The sequence below is a fragment of the Chanodichthys erythropterus genome, chromosome 21 (genome assembly GCF_024489055.1).
Source record: "Chanodichthys erythropterus isolate Z2021 chromosome 21, ASM2448905v1, whole genome shotgun sequence".
Lineage (NCBI taxonomy): Eukaryota > Metazoa > Chordata > Actinopteri > Cypriniformes > Xenocyprididae > Chanodichthys > Chanodichthys erythropterus.
In genome coordinates, this window is record NC_090241.1 from 29,058,914 (window position 1) to 29,082,427 (window position 23,514).

Here is a 23,514-nt window from a genome sequence, read left to right on the forward strand (position 1 = left end):
ATATAAACAGTGTTGAACGATACGGATACATTAAAAAAAAAAAAATCACAAATATCGGCTGATGTAGTGTCCATAAATCGTTCTTCCCAAACTACACTGTGGGAAAAAAAATGGTTTAGGATTTCATTTGAAACAATTTTCACTCAGAAATCGCTAGTAAATTTAGCAAATAATTACAAAAAAACACATTGTATTAAACCTGAAATTTTGAAGTAGAAAGACTGAAATAGTATTTTCTTGTAAAAAGTACTCCAAAAATGTATTCACAACTTTGAAAGAATTTTTTTAAAAGCGTAATATATTTTGTTTTTGATATAGCCTAAGTTAAATTCACACCACTAGGTGGCAGTTTAAAGTTAAAAGCAAAACATCAGCCTTTATAGGGTTAGTTCAGCCAAAAATGAAAGTTCTGTCATCATTTACTCACCATCATGATGTTCCAATCAACTTTCAATCCTCTTCAGAACAAAAATGAAGACATTTTTAATAAAATCTGAGTGATTTCTGTCCCTCCATTGACAACTATGCAACTACCACTTTGTCACTTCAGAAAGTTCATAAAGAGATCGTAAACTAATCCATATGTCAACTAGTCCATTGCGGAAGCTCAAACGTGCTGCGTAACACGAGAATGAACCTCACTGGTTCTCATACGTCAAGCAAGTAAACTTCCATTTACCATATATGATGTGTGAGTTGATGAAAGTTTATATGTGAATAAAAGCCTAAATTAAATCTGTTTAGCGTATAAAGTTTTGAGTCTCTTCAAGAAAAAAAGGACTAAACCACTCAATTCATATATAGTTTTACAATCTCTTTATGAACTTTTCGAAGCGTCAAAGTGGTAGTTGTCAATGGAGGGATATAAATCGCTCAGATTTCATTAAAATATCTTCATTTGTGTTCCGAAGATGAATGGAAGTCTTACGGGTTTGAAACTACATGAGGGTGAGTAAACGATGACAGAATTTTAATTTTTTAGTGAACTAACCCTTTAAACCTATAAATCCACGACATTTGCCTGTTTGACACCCAAACTTGCAATCTCAGCGAAAGACTTTTGTTTAATTGGCATATGTTTGCACAAGGTCTTTGGTGGGGCGGGTAATCAGGAAGAATGATCACATGGTCATTGATGCCAGTGATTGCAGAGAGCGCCATCTGTGAATAAGACGGCCAGAAAGGAGTCTGAGCTCTCTCGACCTCTCTCTCTCTCAGGTTGAGTTATGCTAACCATCTGGCACTCTAAGCCTCACCCAAACCTCACTTTAACATACTTAAGTTAATTCCATTTTGAAGATGAACATGGCTTTGAGTTGACGGCTTTCTTAACAGCTGTGTTGGACATGCTATATTTTCGTCTCGGCACACTTGTAGATTGTATAATGAAAGCATACAGTAAATTGTGTTCTGTACGTTGCTGCTTCTATAATCTTGCGTCTGGAAACAATTTAGCTGCTATTAAAATGTCAAGGCTAAGGGGAATTGCATATAAACAGGCAATCAAGACAATGAGTATTTTATTAAAATGGCATATGGTGTTAGAGTTCACGGAGCACTACACATCAGATAAACGATAATTATGACATGTTTGAAAGAGTTCAAAACAAGGTACTTGGCGGCAAACCAAATGAACTTCTGGGCAAATCTACCTGATAAATTATTTGAGTAAATTGACCTTACCTAAAATAAATACTTAGGAGAGCATTTTCTTCCATTGAATGGGAGGTCATTGATCAATGTTGTTTGATTTCAGTGACACGATCAATGGCAAGAGCGTGTCAAACAAGCTAATTCATGCTAACTTTTTTTTTTTTTTTCCATCAGCAGCTGTTTTACTCTGAAGACTAGCTTGAGATTTAAAATAGATAATGGGAAGCATTGAAAACTTACAACATGTAAAAATAAATGAAAATATGTAAAAACATAATAAAATTAGTCAAATTAATTAGATGATTGTCCAAATAATTGCTAAGAAAAGCCTCCAAATGAAGATTTCTCAAACACATTACTATGACAATATAAAGTAAATAGTAAATAATAAAAAAATACACACTGTATGTATATATATATATATATATATATATATATATATATATATATATATATATATATATATATATATATATATATATATATATATATATATATATATATATATATATATATATATATTAGTTTTATAATTACAAAGTTTTAGAATTAACAAATTAATTAAAAATAATAATAAATTAAACTAATTAAACTGACAGCCCTTAAATATATTGGTTTCACAACATGTAATGATATAGTATATGCATAAAGCACCAGAAAAACCACCAAAAAAAAGTTTTGTTTGATTATAAAAGTAACATAATTTGGCGGTTCTGTAGGTCTGGAAAGAGTTCAGTTCAGTAATCATTGCACGCTGGATTAGCGTTCAGTCAGCAGGAGACCATCCTTATTCGGTCTGGTGAACTGGGTTCGTCCTGCCCCTGACCTAGCACATGTCGTACAGCGGTCTTTCTGCCTCAGCCTATATCACCAGCTCTGAGACACACTTTAAATGCTGCTGCATATATCATCTTGACATGCTGGAGGGCATTGATCAGGGCCCAGGTGAGCTCATTGTGTAGGTTGTCAGCATTGCCTGAAGGTTAGAGAAGGGTTATTTCCAATAGAGGAATGCACCTGTGCTTCACTGTTGTATGCCCTTCACTGGTTTGTGGTTTTTGCAGGTTGTGCATTTTCCCGCAGTCTGTACAGTTCTGTAATCTGTAATCGTAATCTGTACAGTTATAGTCATGGGGAAATGTTCATGGGGAAATTATTACATGAATATATTACTAAATAAATAAATAAAAAGAAAGAAAGAAAGAAAGAAAGAAAGAAAGAAAGAAAGAAAGAAAGACCAAAAAAAAATCTAATCAATGCATGTTTTCCCACACTAATAGATGGCAAATACTACTTCAGTAAACATTTTGAAATAATGAAACGAATCTTTGAATTTTGAATTGATTCATTTGAACAGACACTTGATGAACTGATTCATGAAAATGAATCAAATTTACTAACTATAATTCCATATGCTAAGTTAATTTACTTCAATTCAATGGCTAAATCCGTGATATTTTATGTTGTATAGGCTATTGCAGTGGTTCTCAAAGACTGGGATGTATTGTGAGGGGAGCGCATGCGACTTCCTAGTTCTCAAATCTTGTTCTCTTTGAATGTTCAAATCAAAGATTCAGATATAGGCTACCACATTAGCGATAGAACTAATGCGATTTTTGCACAGTTCTCGTGTGTAGAACAGATTTGAATGAGGGAGGACGCGATTCTGAGTGAATATTACTTAAAGTGTTGATGTAATTTCAACTGAAACAGGAAGACAGGGCGATATATCGAACAGCCCCGCCCCTTTTTAAAAAACCCAATCGCTGGGTTTGTCCATTTTCAACCCAACTTGGGTTGTTTTTAACCCAGCATTTTTTAGAGTGTTATAATCTAATATCTTAATATCTACGTTTATCCTCCTAATCTCTTCTATATCACTTTAAAATATAGTATTCTGTGCAGAATTTAAATGGGTCGATACCTTTTGTGGTCTGAGCCGACTCGTGGATATGTAGTGTGGGAGGGGGCAGGACTTCAGATTCTAGAGAGCATTTGATTGGACAGAAGATTGGATGAGAAGCTGAAGTGCGATGTGATGTCATGAAAATCTGTGATCGATTTTAGCGGAAGTGAGAGTCTGTAAGTTTTGAATGCTTATATCTCATAAAACCAAATTTTGTCATTGTTTTGGAACACACCAGCTTATTCATAACATTAAGGCTAACATATTCATACTAAAAGCTAAAAAATTCCATTTTGATTTCAGTGGGACTTTAAATTATGGTCTGTTTTAAAAATAAAGCATAAAGAATAAAATCTTTCATGTGACAGTTGTAGTCCAGTTGCAATATTATGATGTGTCGCAATGTGTATTGTGTGGTAGTTGGTGATACAGATTTTCTGTATAGAAAAGACATATTGTGTGGCGAGTGCCTGAGTATGTATACTATGGCTTTGTGCTTTATTTGCTTATTTGGTCTCCAATCAAGCATTTTTATATAGTCATTGTTATATGTTATTCCTAGTACAGGCATGTTAACTGCAACACAATATTGTTTTGTTTGACTCGTTTTCATAAGAGATGTTATTCAGTCATATATAGTTTATTCGATTACTAAGTAACAAAACAAACAAGTGGGTGTAGAACATGATAATGACAGATCAAACAACCTCAACCAAATCCTCCAAAGTGGAAAAGCGAGAGAGCAGTTTCTGACTGAACAGTGAATGAAATCGAGGAGCCGAGGAAAGAGAAAAAGAAAGAATGGATGTGATCCCCTAGGCAGTGCCCAAAACAATGTCAGGTTTGTTTCGGCCTGGTTGCGTGAAGACTAAGCTTGGTGGAACTGGCAGCTTGCCCTCCCGTTCGCTCTCTTTACTCCCTCCCGCCACTCTATTCCAACCCTGTTGCTTTCAGGAGGAAGCATTCCTATGAAGTTCATCAGCCCTCTTTCTGTTTGTGTGGCCATAATGCCAGCTTCATCCTTCGAGCACTTAAAAAAGGACGTGCTGGGGACTGGAAGGGCCCCGTCAGTTCAGCATCGGCACAGTGGCGCTTTGAGTGTTCTCTCTGTCTGGCAATCTGCTCACGCTATCAAACAACTCTCTCTTCCTGCCAAAACCTGCCTCTGTCCCTCCTTCAACCAGTAAAGGGGGCATTTAAAGGGTCTTGTTCACATTACCGCCCAAGTTCAGATGAATGGTCTCTTTGCAGAACAGCTTAGCATCAATAATAGATGTTATATTTGTTCGCTGTGCTTGTTAAGACAAACATTACTGTTAATGTGCATACTTAGTATTTAACTCATACCTATTTATGCTATTATTGATTGAATGATTACTTTAATGATTGATCAACCACCTGCCAACCACCCGAAACATCCTAGCAACCACTTAGTAATGCCCTAGCAACCACTCACCATGGCAACCCCTTAGCAACATTCGAAAACTACGCAGAACAGTTTAGCAATAGAATGCAACATTTTCAGTGGCATGGTTCCGAAAGTATTTTTTCCATTTGGGATTTTAAAACAGTTTTGTTAAAGAGATATAAGTCATGAACCAAACCAACCAGCTATGTGGTGAATCCCAACATTGCAAACGTTTGATTTAAAGCAAAAACATTTTTGAAAATTGGAAAGACAAAGGTACTTTTTATCATTAAAAATCATTTTCCCTATGGAAAAAATGCATAGATTTTTTTTACTTCCAGAACCCTATGAAATAAATCTTTCCTCAGTTAGTCAATTAACATTCCAAGCATGTTAAACAGGAAAGGGTAAAATGGTTCTGGCTTAAAGAAAACACACTTAAGTGATGAACTGTCCTGATTGGAAGCAGATCAAAACATCTGTCAGACAGCGAGCTAGAATTTTACATAGAATAATATGTGAGTCCGTCATGCTTTTCAGGCAATCTCGAGCCCTGTAATGGGTAGGAGTCACTGATAATTAAATTAATGGTAGTGAACACATGAACAAATCCATTTTAATTTAATTTTAATTAGGAGTGTTTATGGCTCCTGTACATTTAATAATGTTTCCTGTAATTGATGGCACATTGTATGATCTCACCTCACACGGAAACTTGACACATGAAGAACATCATTTCCTGGAAACACGAAAGACTAATTATTCCTTTACCTATATGGGCACTCTTCCATTTGACAGATATGACAGCGGCACCTACATCAGCATATTTGAAGCAAACATGTCAACCCATCCCGATTTCAAACTCTCCCCACACCCATTCGACCATTTCCACATCATACATCACGGCGAGCCCATTCCACCCTCAGCATTGTGGGAGAGGGGTGGGGCTTTTGTGTTTAGAGTGTGTGACAGTGTCCTGCCCTGTGCTATTTGCTCTGTCGGCAAATCACATGGTCCCCAGGGGTCTAGTCCTATTTGTGAGGTACAGATGAACTGTTGCTGTCAATCAGGTGGATTTAAGTCAGAGGTTAAGTCAGAGGTTATCAACATTTTTTGGTCCATGGTGATCAATTTTTTTTTTAGAAATCTTGCACCTCACCAATGTAACAGAATTAATATACTTAAGAATCTCACAGTCTGCAGGTGATTTTAATTTGTATTTGTTATAGTGGAAAGTGCACGTCTGAATCATGTTGTAGCCTATATGTCACAATACTTTAATACATATTACATATACATATTTTGTTTAACCTACAGCTAAAATTATGTTTAAAAAAAAAAAAAACATTTACATTTGTACAATAAATATATACAGTATATATAAATCTTCTGCGATCCTATGCATATCTGGCGAAGCATGTTTACCAGAATGTTGAGAACCTCTGATTTAAAGGGATAGTTCACCCAAAAATGAAAATTCTGTCATTATTTGTTCACCTTCATGTCATTCCCAAGACAAAATTAGATAAACACTAGGGTCAAAACAACATTGGACTCCACTGACTTCATTGTATGCAATGAACTAACAATTGGGTGAAACATTTGGATTTCTTTAAAAAAATGTAGCTAAAAATGACTGTATTGTTTTTCTCAGATTTAAGCACAGTTCTCTGAAATGATTGTATTGGAGTTTTTGATAAAACAAGCATCACTATTGCTGTTGTTCATGTTTAGGGTTAAGGGTTTGAAAATATATATATTTTCTAAGAGATTTTCTTTTCTATTTACCCTGGTGGATGATAAAATGACTGTAAAAACCTATAGACTTACACTGAAGCAGCGACTTACCCATATATGTAGACCACCATAGCATATAGTCTTGTGTGGGCTCTTTTGAATGCCCAGTACAACCTAGTTGCACGCTAGCAACCACATAGCAACACACTAAAAACCACTTTGAACACCTTAGCAACTGCATAGCAACGCCCTTGCAGTCACATCCAGAACATCAGCTACTAGTACTGCTCACATTGTCTTCAGAAAATATAAAAACATAGTTATAAATGGCTAAACTAATGCTTTTCTCAGAAATGGTCTTTATATGTTTCTCTGAAAGATGTGTGTTGCAGTTTTTACTTTTTAATATGAAATAAACTAAGCTCCAAATTACTAAACTAATTACTAAACTAAGCTCCAAATTAACCCTATTTAACCATAGTGGCAGTGTTACAAAAGGCAAAACATGGATCTTGACATCTATGGCACAAAACATAAACAAGTCTCCCCATGCCTTAGTGCTTTAAATGCAACTTCCTCCATCCAGAATTCCTTCACTTCCATTCATGCTCTCTCATCCTCTCTCTCTCTCTGTATCTCTCCTTCTTTGTCCACTCCATGTGAAAAGCGCTCAGATCTGGCTTTGTGGGAGTGATTGTCACTCGTTTAATGAGCTTCTTTGCCAGACGAGAGGCTTTGGCAACATATGTCCCCCCAGTGCCTCTCTCGCGCCGCACCGCTCAATGCGCTAGTGGCGGGGCTTTCTCCCGCGTATGCTGTGGTAGACGTTTCTCTTGATTTCCTCAGCACTCTCTGTTTTTCACGCCTGTGGGATTAGACTGAGCAGAAGAGGAAGGTTTCAACTGTCTTTCTGTGGAAGAGCGGACAAGAATGAAGCAGATTCCTGTGAGTATTTAGGCTTCTGTTTGATGGGTTTGTCTGAGCTTGATATAAAAGCAACCCGGTAGAGGGAATTACTACTGCAACTACTGTAGAGGTGTGTGCTGTGACCTCCGCACGTGTGTGACAGAAAGCCTTTGGGGGAACAGTGCAGCAGTCTGTGAAATGCAAAATCAGTTTCTTTTTATCCAATATATAGGATTTAATATTAAGTGCTACCTTTTTTGTTTTTACTTTTTTGAAAGTTTCTTGTAAGTAATGTCCATGTCAGATGGATTGTAATTTTTAATTATCACTCACATATGTTTTTGCTTATCAACTCCCATGTTTTGTTCTGTTTCCATTTGGGGAAAAATCTACTTTACAATGAAATAAGTTGTTAATTTTAATACCTTTTCTTAATCTTATGAGAATTGATTAAAAACTAAATTTTAGTCTTCAAGCATCTTATGTTTGTGGTCTTAGAAAGATTATATTATTAGATTTATATTATGCATATAAATAATTTAAAAAAATGTAATGTAATGATTTTTCAAATGCTTCTGCGAGATAAACTCCAATAAAACCTCCAATAGAAACAATGGGTTACACTTTAGAATAAGTATACAGTAATAAAGTACTTACAAATCATTTGCAAACTATTAGTTTATAGTTAATTCATAGTTAATATATTGCAGTCTCTACATTGTTAATATATTAATAGACTATATACAAATAATGAGTTCTTCATTCATTGTCACTGTAATTAACCAAATTATTATCGTTTAATTAGCTCATATGTAAAGAGTTAGATAATGTTTTTGTTAACTTATTACCTGTAAATAGTTCTCACTTTAGATTAGGTCAAGGAACCTTTATTAGACATAATAGACTTGCATTAGTATTAAGTGTATATATATATATGACATTTTCCCATTTTTTGTGACCTAATCATAATAACCAGTTAACAATTCCTTTATTATGAGCTAATTAAACTATAATAATTTTGTTAATTACAGTGAAAATGAAAAAAGAACTCACTTTTTGTATGTAGAACAATATAGACTACAATATTAACTACTATTAGCTATGAACTATAAACTGATAGTTTGTTAATGATTTGTAAGTACTTTATTACTGTATACTGTAAAAGGCAAAGTATTACAAACAAGGTTACATTTCTGAAAATCCATGTCAACTTTGTGGTATACAACAAAGGGTTAAAGCTTCAAAAGTATCTCCATGTCAGGTTTCATTTAGGTCAGAGAATTTTCAAATTTCAAGAATTTGAGGGGAAAATAAGTGGTTAAGTTCTAAATTCATACTTAAACAATTAATTATGATTATTATTTCTACACATTGTCTGAGACAAGTCAATTTCAATAGAACATAAGACTTCAACTTTTTTTAATCTTTTTTCATGATGTTGGTTATTTAGGATGCTGACATGGTTTATTTGCTCTGTAATCATTTGGATAATTTTCCTATGGATCTTAATAAGCTCCTCCATGAGGTTATAGAAGTGTATCCAGTAAGCAACTTTTTTTATTTTGCAGTTTGTTTGTTTTTTTGTCTGAATTGAAATATCTCTGAATAGTTTGAAACTGCTTTGGAAATATCCCTCTACAACTTTGTGTCATGTTTTGTTTCATAACACTGATAAAAAGCCCACTGGTTTATCTGAGCATTGAAATGACAAAATCCAGAACGTTTCGATGCTTCCGACAGAACTGTCAAATAGCTTATTTTTAAACAAGATTATCCAGATGTTAAGGAACAAGTTGTAACTTGTTCTAAATTAGTAGCTCATATGAATCACTTTCTATACACCACAAAAGTCAGTGGACACAGGTGTGCCATTATTTGGAAGATATACAGAGGGGAATTAGTGCAGTATTTACTCTATAACAAACACAAGATATTTCTTTGCCTTAGGAATAAAATATTCTGCCTACTAGAGGAAAAAAGTAAATTAGCTTTAGATTTGTCAGGGGAAGAAGATAATCTTGGGCACAAGTTCCATTTATCTTGTCTGGCTACAGCCAAGTCTCATCCTGGGTGATTGCCAACATCCGTCAGATCTGAATGAACGTAGCCAGGGCTCTTGCTGTGTCAGTTCCCACAAAATAACACTCCTGTCCCCCTGGTGTGCCTGTTTCCAATCCCCTCTACTTCAGGCCACTCAACACGAATAACAGCCTAATATGATCGCTGTCCAGGGCACACACAATTCCACTCATCTCAAAGACTTCAAAGAAAGAGGGTAATGAAAAAAAAAATATTATAAAAGCCGAGACACAAAAGGGAATTTCTCACTCAGCCAGGTCTTTCTCACATATACTTGAAATGGCACATGTAGGGACATTTTTACACATACTCTCTCTCCGTCCCTCCCCCTCCTCCCTACTTGACAGCACATCTGTGATTGCAGAGCTTTTGAACGATCTCTTTCATTCTTCACAGCCGTCTTCTGTGACCTTAGCCGTACGCACAATTTGTTCCTTTCTCGCTCTCAGATTGGGCTTGCCCAAAACACATCTCTAGAACATTGCGTTCTGGTCATTAACTTATTTTTAAATAGCTGAAATTGTGAAATATTGACAAGCAGTGCAAGGCATCTGCTGCATTTTAGGGTACTTGAACTCTACAGCTTTTGTTGTGGACCCGATACGTCACAGTTCAGTTTGTTTGGTTGGTAGAAATGCAATCTGGCCTAATTTGCGGGAGTGAATCTCTATTGAGTATAATGCGTTTCTCATTACAGCTTGTTTCCATTGAAATTGCCTTTAGCGTGCAACATTCTTTGCTCATTTTTCACCCATTTTACAGCAATCTGTATGTTTTGGTTTGGTTGTACAACCAAAGTGGCAAGAACATGAATAAAACAGTGAAGCTGGTACCTCCTCCTGATTCATTACTTATTTACAGCTGTAAACAGTTGCCAATGGGACTTTAGTTGATGACGTAAATGACTCGAAAGTCAAATACTACAGTGTGAACAGAGGCTTGAGGGGGCAGAGGGAGGGAAACTGATCCAGGAGAGTAGTGGTGAGGACTTTTATTCATCCAAGTAACTCTTTTGAATCTGTTAATTGAAATATTTGTTCATTATTTCTACAGGTTAAACCATTATGCCAGACAAGTGGCTGTCTTTTGTGTGTTATCAGTGAGTCAATGAATCATTTACTTGTTAAAATGAAGGAATCGACCAAAACAAACCATATAGATTTTATAAATATTTCAATAAAGTTTCAATAATGTGGTAACACTTTACAATACGGTTCATTTGTTAAACATTAGTTAATGGATTAACTAACATGAACTAACAATGAGCAATACATTTGTTACTGTATTTACTAATCTTAGTGTTAGTTAATGAGAATACAGCTGTTCATTCTTTGTTCATGTTAGTTCACAGTCCATTAACTAATGTTAACAAGGCTTTAATAATGTATTAGTAAATGTTGAAATTAACATTAACAAAGATTAATAAATGCTGTATAAGTGCAGTTCATTATTAGTTCATGTTAACTAATGTAGTTAACTAATGTTAACTAATGAACCGTATTGTAAAGTGTTACCAATAATGTAATGTCCTTGGGCCATTTTAATCATGTGTATCATTCAAGTCAGCCTTCAAAATTGATTCACGTGCTGACTTGAACGAACAACGCCATGCAGATCCTTCATTCAGTTCATTCACAAATGAGATTCAGTTACTCTTGTTTAGTGTTCGTTCGGATGGGCCAACCAATGAAATTATCCTTCATAACCCACATTTGAACTCTGCTCATGCTATAATCTTTAAAGACAGGGTAACACATTTTAAAAGTGCAACAGAAAAATAGTAATTTGTTCAAAAGACTTTGTTTAAAAACACTGATTTGTTCAGATCCAGTAGACATCAACCAAAAGTTAAGAAAACAGCATTAATTGTACAGATACACATTATATAGGCCATTAGGCCTATATAATGGCCATTAATTCTTAAAAGCCGACATGAGTTATAGGCCATTTTGTTATCATCTCTCATCTGTCACTTGGTTTTTCACCTGGTGTGTATTTTCGCACGACAATACACTAGGGAACCCATTCCATAAAATCCTAGAAAAGCATGTAACAGGTTGATGATTAGGAACTGGTCTGGGTTTGATGGCACTTTTAAAATAAATTGCACTGTTGACCAGGGATACGTTAATCTCTGTCAGAGCAGTTCACTGGGGTCACGAGGTCATTTGCCATCTCTCCAATGGGGACTTAAGGTTAGGAGCTCTTTTTTATTGATTATAGTTCTCTCGCTCTCTTTTCTCATCTTTTTTCACTCTTCTTTCTCTCTCACGGTTTCATAATCCATCTGTACGTCTCAGTCAATTCTCCTGCACGTCATTCTACGTTTTGCTCATCCACTCTCCCACTCCATCAAAAAACAATCTCTCCACTTCTCCGTGCTGCAAGTTCATGATCCACGCCCACGCCATCCCTCGCCCCCATCCATCTACGCTCTGTCTCCTTCATTCACTCCCACATCCCTCTCCCATCCCCTGTCAATGACTGAGACGGTTTATGACTTCTGCTTCCCACTATCTTATTCCATAGCTGTCTTCCACCAGCCCACATCTTTTCTATTCTTGCCCAAATGCTTGCTTTCTCCATCTAAGCGCAAATCATCCCTACAACTTTCCTTGCTTGTTCCCCTGTCCCATTCCGTTCCTGCCTCGACGCTTTGTTCAGGCTGCTGTATTATTGATGGGCTGGTAATTGAACCATTCAGTTTCTGGCATGCATGTTAAAACAGACTGAAGTGGAGTCAAATCTCAGTTAGCCATAGTTATTATTTAATATCGCTTCAACTTCTTAATCTCATTTAGTTGTCTCTGCTTTGCACAAACTAAATTTTCAATTATGTATATGTTGTGTAGCTGATGGCTGTTGAGGGTGTTATTTATACATTATTTATGCTGATTTTAACAGTTTTGCTTTTGCGGCATGCTAGCATTGTGACTTGTAGTAACCATCATAAAGGGCTTGAACAGTTAATTCTCAATTTTCTGATGGTTTAAAGGATTAGTTCACTTCGGAATTAAAATTACCTTATAATTTACTGAATCCATGTCATCCAAGATGTTTACTGTATGTTTTTCTTTCTTCAATCGAAAAGAAATTATGGTTTTTGAGGAAAACATTTAATTATTTTTATCCATATAGTGGACTTCAATGGTTACCAACAGTTTCAATGCAGCTTCAAAGGGTGCTACAAGATCCCAGGGAAGGAATAAGGGTCTTATCTAGCGAATGCTTGGCTATTTACAAAAAAAAAAAAAAAAATTAAATTATATACTTTTTAACATCAAATGCTGATCTTGCACTAGCTCTGCAATGCAGCACACTTTATGTAATTATGTTGGAAAGGTCACGTGTGACATAGGTATATATATATATATATATATATATATATATATATATATACATTGCCATGAAAAAGTATGTGAACCCCTTGCAGAATCTGTGAAAATGAGAATTATTTTAATAAAATAAGAGAGATAATAAAAAAAATGCATGTTTTTTTTTCTTTAGTACTGTCCTGAGTAAGATATTTTACATAAAAGATGTTTGCATTTAGTTCACAAGACAAAACAATAGCTGAATTTATTAAAATAACCCCATTCATAAGTATGTGAACCATTGATTCTCAATACTGTGTGTGGTTACCTGATGATCCACGACTGTTTTTATGTTTTGTGATGGTTGTTCATGAGTCTCTTGTTTGTCCTGAGCAGTTAAACTGAGCTCTGTTCTTCAGAAAAATCCTCCAGCTCCTGCAGATTCATCAGTTTTCAAGGATTTTTGCATATTTGAACCCTTTCCAGCAGTGACTGCATGATTTTGAGATCTGTGTTTTCATACTGAGGACAACTGAGGGACTCAAACTCAACTATTAAAAAAGGTTCAAACATTCACTGATGCTACAGAAGGAAACACGATGCATTAAAGGGATAGTTCACCCAAAATGAAAATGTGATGTTTATCTGCTTACCCCCAGGGCATCCAAGATGTAGATGACTTTTTTTCTTCAGTCGAACGCAAATTATGATTTTTAACTGCAACCGCTGCCGACTGTCAGTCAAATAATAGCAGTGATTGGGAACTTGAACAATAAGAGTCGAAAAAACTTCCATAGACAAATCCAAATTAAACCCTGCGGCTCGTGACGGCACAATGATGTCCTAAGACACGAAACGATCGGTTTGTGCGAGAAACCGAACAGTATTTATATCATTTTTTACCTCTAAAACACCACTATTTCCAACTTCGTTCAGCTTCCACTAACAGGAAGCTGAACGAAGTTGGACATAGTGGTGTATTAGAGGTAAAAAAAATATAATGTTCGGTTTCTCGCACAAACCGATCGTTTCGTGTCTTAAAACATCAATGTGTCGTCACGAGCCGCAGGGTTTAATTTGGACTTGTCTATGGAAGTTTTTTCAACTCTTATTGTTCAAGTTCCCATCTACTGCTATTATTTGACTGACAGACGGCAGCGGTTGCAGTTAAAAATCATAATTTGCATTCGACTGAAGAAAAAAAGTCACCTACATCTTGGATGCACTGGGGGTAAGCAGATAAACATCACATTTTCATTTTTGGATGAACTATCCCTTTAAGAGTCGGGGTGTGAAAACTTTTGAACAGGATGAAGATGCCACAATTTTTCTTATTTTGTTTAAATATCATTGTTTTTCATTTAGTACTGCCCTTCGGAATCAACAGAAGATACTTGCATGTTTCCCGGCAGAAACATTAAGTACAATTTACCTTGATATTTGAATTCAAAAGTTTTCACACCCAGACTCTTAATGCATCGTGTTTCCTTCTGGAGCATCAGTGAATGTTTGAACCTTTTTTAATAGTTGAGTTTGAGTCCCTTAGTTGTCCTCAGTGTGAAAAGATGAATCTTGAAATCATACAGCCACTGCTGGAAAGGGTTCAAATATGCAAAAATGCTTGAAAACGTCTCGTGTTACGAGTGTAACCCTTGTTCCCTGAGTAAGGGAACGAGACGCTACGTCCAATGACGCAATGGGTTCCCATTGCGTCATTGGACGTAGCGTCGATGTTCCCACAAACTTTTTCTTACCTTAAACTTTTGAATGTATCACGGTTTCCTCAAAAATATTAAGCAGCAAAAACTAATAATACATGTTTCTGGAGCACCAGTTCAGCTCATTAGAATGATTTATAATGGGTCATGTAACACTGAAGCAATGGTTGCTGAAAATTGCAGGAATAGTGTTTGTATATATAATGTGTGTATATGTAATACCCTGTTTCATATAATACGCTGTTGCTGCTGAAAACATGTAGCCTAAATGTAATAGCTATTTTCTTTTTGTTCACACTGTAATCAAGCTAAACAAGAGATTAAAGTGACTAAATGGATGGAACACTCTAATTATAGCACAAAATTAGGAGAATGTGTTAATTACTCTTTAGTGCTAATCTCACCAATTTCTTAACTGTACGGAAGAGATTACATCAGAATCGGGGTCTTATCCAAAGGTTTGAGAAGGATACAAAGTCTTCACGACTCTTCAGGCAGCAGAATATATTAATCCAGTTTGACAAGACAGGGATGGAGCTAATCCCATTAGTGGCCTGCACAGTGTGCACACTACGTTTTTAGACTAAAAGGCACTTAAATTCTGAGCGTGTGCTGAGTAGCAGATATCCGTCTACTTATTATCAATGCTGTGGTATTGAGACCATCTGAAGTAGAATTACTGTAAACAGGCAGCTTTACTAGCATTCACTCTTTTCTTGCTAGTTATAGCATATTTTCGATGCTTCAAAACTTCTAACTAACCCACTGATGTCACATGGACTACTTTGATGATGTTTTTATTACCTTTCTGGACATGGACAGTATACCATACACACACTTTCAATGGAGTGACAGAAAGCTTGCAGACTAAATCTAAAATATCTTAAACTGTGTTCCGAAGATGAACATTTTTGGGTGAACTAACCCATTAATAGAGAACTGTCATATGCTCATGTGAACAGCAGTGGCCGTCCTGAGGAGAGCTCAAATGTGGGCTACGGACTGAGCGCGAGTGCAATCCAGTGAAAGACGGTAAAGTGCAGCTGTGAGGGAAGGCACAAAATGACGGCGCACAACGCGCATGTGGTAATTTAATGTTTATATATTTTAAAGCACTGAATCACTATAGAATCGCGATTAATCTGATTCTTTGCATTTTACATCGATTATCGACCGAAATAAACGATTCACGATTCAAAAAACATCTTTCAAGATTGATGCATACAGTATTTATTGTCAGGATTTGTAATCGATGCATCGAGAAAACGAGTGAATCGTACGCAATCGTACCCTACACACACCCCATCTTTGGTGCACTACACCTGAACCCCCTTGAATGTCCCATCCCACACAGCAGGAGACTCCAAGGCTGATCCGCATTCAAGTCGCCAAACCCGTGTGACTCTCACATTTGTTTTGGCGCTGCCCAGAGGATCATCTACGCCTCTGGGCGACGGCGTAATCCTGAGCAGACCCATGTCGGATCCGCAGACGCGCACGCACCTTTACTGTAACGGTTGTATCAATTTGCAGGTCCCAAACGGACTCGCCGGGGAGGTAATGTTTTAATCGCGGATGCAGCGCGGAGCCACGGCGCGCAAGTAAACGCCGATATGGGTCCGTTCGCGGATACGTTCTATTGCTGTATACTCTCGTATACTCACCTTCATGTCACTTCGAACCTGTTTTCATTTTGGAACTATGGAAGCTATGCAAGTTATAATCAGAATTGCTTGACATAAAGTCATAATTGCATGTTATAAAGTCATAATTGTGAGATATAAACTTGCGATTCTGAGAAATAAAGCCAGAATTGTAAGATATAAACTCACGATTCAGAGAAATAAAGCCAGAACTTGCAATTGTGAGAAAAAAAATCAGAATTGTCAGATAAAATTTTTTTTTTTTCCATGGTGGAAACAAGCTTCCATGTGGAACACAAAAGATGTGTTCTAAAAATGAAAAGTCAATCATCAAAAGTCTTCAAAACGTCTTTTGAATTTCACAAAAGTCATGCGGGATTGGAACAACATCTCTTTAAAGGGAAAGATTTCAAGAAAATCTTTTTTATCAATACAGTCTTTTCTATTATTCATCACTATTACTTTTATTTTGTATTAGATGCTGAAAATGGGCAAAACAATTCAATATAAAATATTTGGTGCTAAATATCCAATATCAATAATGATAAATAAACAAAATAAATAAATAATGTATTTTAAAAAAGAACACTGATATTGGTTAATAACCATGTATTGCACACATAAATTGTGTATCCCTACATGTGAGCATTAGAAGTATTTCTGTTTGGTTATTTATTAAATACGGCCAGTAATAATCAGACAAATGGCGATGCTTTGGCAGTAACTGATCCTGTTGTGTACGGAATAGACGCGATTGTTTTTCCTCCGGGCTTGAACAACCAAGCACTCACACCGTGCCTCCCTTCTACTGCCAGTTTGCTTCCTATTTTTCCACTGTCCTGATTTACACTTATCCGCCACGCTAAATGAGTCTTCACGGTGGGCGAGGCGAGTGCGAGAGGGGCTGGATGCCATCAGTCAATTGGGGAGAAAAGCTTCCTCTTGATTTCTCTCGGCCCAGTTTCTACCTTCTCCTCCTTCTCTGGCTCTTGCTCTAGACTGCTTTGCCCAGGCATTGCCAGGTCAGAGTTCACACGGACCTTCCCACGCTGGGCAGCTTTTACCCCTTGCCAGTGTCATTAGACTGGGATGTGAGGATTAAGAACAGGCAGTAGTTGTTAAGAAAGTCCCACTTCAGTGTTTACAGGGTTTTTCTTAGGTGGGCTGTATGGGGATGAGCTTTGTTAGTTTGAATGTTGCAGATTGAAATGTTTAGAGGAGCTGCCTTTGTTTGCTACTTTGTCTTCATGACACTTCCTTTCAAATCCACTTAGGAGTGGATGGAGTTGGTTGATCTGACCCATGTTGATCTATTTGTATGGAAGGCTTGAATATTCCTATTAAGACTCTTTTATGACAAGAGCTTCAGTATGCTTTGTGATATACAATGCTAGGGAGTGTTTAAGCAGCACAGAAACTAACGTTACTGTATTTTTCAGTAGTGTGACAGTAACATTGTACATGCTCTTTTTCCAATACTTTTTAAATTGAGATGCAGTGTTGTGTCATTCATATGTAGTGTTGAAAAGTCTGATTTAAGTCAATCTATTTCCACTAAATCATTCTTACATACAGTATGTTGCGAAAGATCAGATTCATGAATTGTTTCATACTAAATTACCCACTCTATCAAATATGTTGCTATGGAAAATATGGATTTATTCTAGTGAATCTGTTCATACCGAACAAGTCTCTCTCACACATACAGTGTGACTCTCTCTTTCTTACATATGTTGCCATGGGAAGACTGCTAAAAACAAACTAAAATGACTCTTTTCACACATTGCATTTGAAAGGCTGATTCATTCTAGTGAATTGGTTCATTATAAAGGATTGTATCTCTCAAATTGTGTAATGTAAAGTCACAAGATTCATTCTAGTGAAGTGATTTAATCAAATGGTTCATGTAAATGAACAGATTAACAAAAGTCCAAGTCAGTGCACCATTTCAGATCTTGTTTTATAGCAGAATATTAAATAAAAGTTCAATTCTGCTGTTCACTACAATGTTTTCATATTAAGCCCTGTTTCCACCAAAGTTGCCCGGAACAGTTTGTCCCAAGTATTTTTCCCCCCAGACCTGTTGCTATCTGTGTTTCCATCATGGTTGAAAGTACCATGAAGATTAGTCCGATGATGTAGGACTACGTAGTGACTTCATGCTGAATTTCGTCCTCTGCATATAAGCTTAATAAAGCCTGAGGTCCATCGGTAGTAGTTTTTAAACTCCATTGTTGATTGGAATAGCAAACAACTCTTACTGAACATACTGAATGGTGGTTGAAATAAAATACAGCGTGGAGTCAACCAATCAAAATGCTGCGTGAACTCAACCAATCAGCATGTTCAGCGCCCAAGTCCCATCTCCCGAAAGTTCCTGAACTTTGAAAAAATACTACCTCGTGAGCAGGGACTTTCTGAAAGGGGGGAATTTTTACCCGGAACTTAATTTAGAATACCACCGAGTACCACCCCAAAGTCCCTAGTTCCTGGAGTGGGAACGTGTCTTCAGTTGTGTAAATTAGGGCGTTTAAAAGGTTTTTACTTATATTTAGGATAAATGTATGTATTTAGGTTCGATGTTGTCATTATATTTAATTTTTTTTTCATTCATTCAAAACCCCTCATTGCTTATGTGCCAGAAAAACTGATCTGATTAAGTTGTAATTTATATCATGAATTCATGATATGGGTACAAATAATGTTGTCATGTTGCGCTGGTCAGGTTGCTGGAATATGAGAAAATACTTACCTCAAATACCACACCTTTAAGTTGGGCTGAGAGAACTAGTGCAGTAGTGAAAATCCAGGACATGTTGTATTGGATCAAGAAGGTAAACATATGCCACCAGTAACATGCCAAACTGTCCAATAAATCACAATCCAATTAGCTTAACGCTTTACCTTTTGATTTTAATCTGCCTACTTAAAGCTAGCTGCCATCTGTGGGAGCAGTCTCAGGGCAAATGGTAGAGCCTCAGGCATTGTCTTTGGGTCCAAGAAACACATCCAAGTCCGACAGACCGTAGCCACAAGCCTTTCATTATGACAGTCAAGGGGTGTAGTAACCCATTCTCTATAGTGACATCACAGAGGTCATCCCAGGGGTCGCTATAACCAGCACTGAATCACAAAAGCTTCATGGCAGAGTTAATACCATTATGAAGAAATGCAGGCATGTGGAGCAGAGTTCAAGCCCATCCGAAAACAAGAGCCCCCACTGAGGAATGAAGGGAATCGACTCATTCACACAGTGGTCAATTATTCAATTACTTCTCCGCTTACTGGTGTTTGACCTCTGTGTTTCCTATCGGATTTGTTAAGCAGAGGAGAAGATTAAGGGGAGGATGGGCTTCAGGGGTCTGGCTGAAAAAGGTGGTGATTGAAGCAGCTGGTGGGGTTAAAATGGAGGGGCAGTGAAGTGTGGCTATTGCTCATGACTGGCCCCAATAGTTGAAATAAAGAGAACATACAGCCCTGCACCAACCAAATCCCTCCTTTGACTTTAATTACAGGCCTGAATAAATGACCTCACATGGTTACAAAGAGTCATCACTGGTTTTCTGTGAAAATTTATTTCCTGAAAGGAGTGGAAATGACTGATAAAGTTGTATTTTGTGAGCTTTGGGGCTCCCTTTTTATTTTCTCTCTCTCTCTCTATCTATCTGCCTCCCTTCCTGATACTCTTTTGTTCTCAGAGTTAAGCACTGACCCATTTTATTGTGTGTTTAACTAATTAAAGTCAAAAAGGAAGTGAACTAATAAGCGCAGGGTCCAGCCTACATGAGAATGGCAATTGAGCATCAGTGAGACACAGTTGTAAAATTTGTATAGATGTACAGCCATTGAGATGAAATTTCCTGTGTAAATGAAGTAGTCATTTAACAGACAATTTTATCCAAAGTGACTTTGGGGCCTCAAACTAACACAGTCATGGGACAAAGTGTATCACACACAATAATTGAATGCTGAATATCACGCACAGCTGACAGAAAATATTGTACAATATTAAATCAAAATATATAATGTTTAAAAATATTTAATTTCTATTAAGACACTGTATTTTTATGTTTTATTTGTCAGTAGAAGACAATAATTTTTGAATAATCTCATTCCCTGCACTATGAGTATATTTAGTGCCCCTATTATACTAATTTAATGTTCCTAATTTTGTTTGGAGGTCTCCTACATTCGATTTACATGCACCCAAGGTCTAAAAACTCTTTAATTTTCTCATAATATACATTGCAGCATCACCTAATTTCTTAAAGAGTCTGAGTTCGAAGATTCATTCTCTCTAAGCCCCTCCTTTCTGCGCACCTATTCTGCTCTGATTGGTCAAACGGCCCAGTCTGTTGTGATTGGCCTACCACTTACAGCGCATGTCAGAAACGAAACACCCATTACCATATCTAAATTTATGTTCCAGATGCTTCCTCAGCATTTGATACAGTAATAAGGACAGTAATGATGCTGTTGTTTTTTTCCGTATCAATTCCAGCATGAGTCCTCATCCTTTGGTGGTGCATGCAAAATGGATTAATAGCGCTGAAAACAGCATCTTCTCAACATGTTGACAACAACTGTAATTCCAGTCTCACTCATTTCTGCAGTTTAGACAACACGTTTCTGCAGTTTAGAATCAATTCTTTCTTTTTAGGTGACAAAACATTTATTTGTTGTGAACTTTGATCTTTAAAACATAAAAGGTAATATTTGAAAAAGCACAACAAGGGTACTTGAATAAATAATATGGCAGCTAAATTTGGCTACTTTCAGCTACAAATAAGTTCAGCTCTATTTAACATATTTCATTTTTTTTTTCTAAATCCATTTTTCAGAATTCCAGAGATATTTCTACCAAACTCAGTGTAGAAAAAGCTTGCAGATTATGTCTAACCCTAGTTTTTAGGTGTTGTAGACCACCAGGCACCACAAAAAACTGCAACTGGTCTCCTTAATTGAATTGCAGGTTTTAAAGTACAAGGCTGATTCCCAGTACGTCATGGAAGGTGACCTCCATTAGAGTTACTCCGATCAACTGCAGCATTTTATTGCAGCACTGTTATGAATCTGAAGGGAAAATGGGCATGAACTCCATTTGTCTCTGGCCAGATGTCTTTCTGCCGCCAGATTACAAAAGGTTAAAGCAACTACTGATCCCTTACCATACATGACATCACAAGAGACTGCACAGGAATGACTTTAATGGCAGAATACATGACATTTAACTCAAAGTTCATCCACTTTGTTATAACAAAGCAGTGTATTTCTAGATGCATATTAGGCACATCTGCAGGCTTTGTGATTTAACAGCCGTGTGGTTCTGCTCTCTCTACTGCATCCAGCTAATCAAAATCTGTCACTGTTACAGTGCCATGAATTCATAATTCAGAATAATTTCATGAACAGCTGCTGTGCATTACCATAACTGCAGGGGGGCTCCGTTTATTTTACTTTTTTAAGGTTTCATTTTTTGTATTCAGCATTGCGAAGGAAAAGAGGAAGGAAAAAAATGTGCCTGCCACACATACACCGACAAACAATTTACAGAAATACAATTCCTGTCTCCAGGGACTCAGTGATAGAGAGCTTTAATATGGAGATTCCTCTCACAGATGCATTTCAAGTAAATACAAGTTAGGATAGACATTGACGCAAGTTACTCAGCAGGAGACATGCAGAATATGCAAGTCTTTGTGTCTGTGCAGGTGACAGGGTTGTTTTTAAATGTGATATCGTGGGTCGACCGTAAGCATATGGTTTTTCGGAAGTCTGTGTATTGTTTATACACTCATGGGTGTGTGTGTGTGCGTGTGTGTGGCAATGATTTCTTGTCTGCAGCTGACGTCTGGGCGCCAGTAAGAACTGTGTTGTGTTTTGTGCAGGTAGCAAGACCCCAGCCTGTGTTGGAGTGAGATGCACTGACTCCTGGCAAACTGCAGCATTCTCAGTTGTCCTCTACTCACCTCTGAGGCTGTGGCCAGTCATGCGGTTATTACGGAAAATCCTCCTCCTTTTGGGCGCTTGCCTTAATATGAGCTGCAGGTATCAAACTAATGCCCTGGATATTCCACTTGATGGTAAGCTGAATAAATGACTTCCTGTTAGTATTTGTTTAGTATTTTTCTGGTAATATGTCTTATCCTTTCCTATTTATATACTTGATCATATTTTAGTGCTGTTTCAGTATAATTGTTTGTCATGTGCATAATTTAGCCAGTTTTTCATGCTCTCTGGAAGAACAATGAGTTACGGAAGAATGTTTCTACCACAGATTAAAAAATAAAATGCCACTTAATTTCTTCATTTCAACTTTATTTTCATAATTGCAACTTCATATTACACAATTATGACTTCATATCTCTATTACAGCTTAACATCTTAAAAAATTCTACTTCATATCTCACAAATGCAACTTCCTCTATCACAAGATTTCACAGTGATGTTATTAATTCTGTGGTGATTCAAGCGCTTTCTTCACAGCGCTGTGTAATATGGAAACCATGAGAAACATTGTGCCACTAACACTAACAGAAATAACTTGTGGCAGAAATGGTCTAATGTTTTCGAGTGCTTTTAAGTGCTTCACACAACTTTTCCCTATTTGTAAAACTAAAGGTTTCACGATGTAAGAAAGCAAACACTTATTTAGAAATAATAAAAAAAAGACAATACATTTTGTCTGTAGTAGATGCTGCAGAGGAGCACTTATTGGCTTATTAGCCATTTCCACACCCTAGTATATATTTTTAATATTTATTAATAATAAAATAAAAGTTAATATTATCTGCATCTCAAGCTCAGTGCTTTTCTGTCAGCCCTCACATACCCCTTTTCCACCAAGGCAGTTTGAGTGCTGGTTCGGAGCCAGAGCCTAGTTTCAAATAAGTTCTTTGTCTTTCGACACACAAAGCACCAGCTCCAAACCAGAAAAAGTGGTTCGTAAATAGTACTAAAACATTGCTGGGTTAGAAGCATAGACTGTAAAAAAATATGGACGTAGCGTCCGTGACGTCACCCATAGAGTTCTGAACAGCAGTTTTGAAGCGAAAATGAGGACGTGGCCATCTTAGCTGCGCGTCACTGCACGTCACTCCCGGATAACTGAAAATGGGCAAAGAGGCGGGGAGGTAGTTTGAGCTGATAT

At 36.9% G+C, this 23,514-nt stretch overlaps 1 protein-coding gene across 8 annotated transcripts in view; it reads left to right on the forward strand.

Annotated features, from left to right (window-relative positions):
- Positions 1–7,405: 7,405 nt before the first annotated feature.
- chl1b (cell adhesion molecule L1-like b) overlaps positions 7,406–23,514 on the forward strand; it is a 75,273-nt gene continuing 59,164 nt past the window's right edge. For 6 of the 8 annotated variants that reach the window (XM_067373916.1, XM_067373923.1, XM_067373919.1 and 3 more), the window contains exons 1-2: positions 10,601–10,670; positions 22,253–22,447. In XM_067373916.1, the coding sequence (XP_067230017.1) occupies positions 22,354–22,447 (94 nt within the window). In that variant the 5' untranslated portion in view covers positions 10,601–10,670; positions 22,253–22,353. Of the gene's footprint in view, positions 7,650–10,600; positions 10,671–10,770; positions 10,789–22,252; positions 22,448–23,514 lie in introns of those variants that run through there. The other 2 variants (XM_067373917.1, XM_067373918.1) reach the window with 2 other exon arrangements.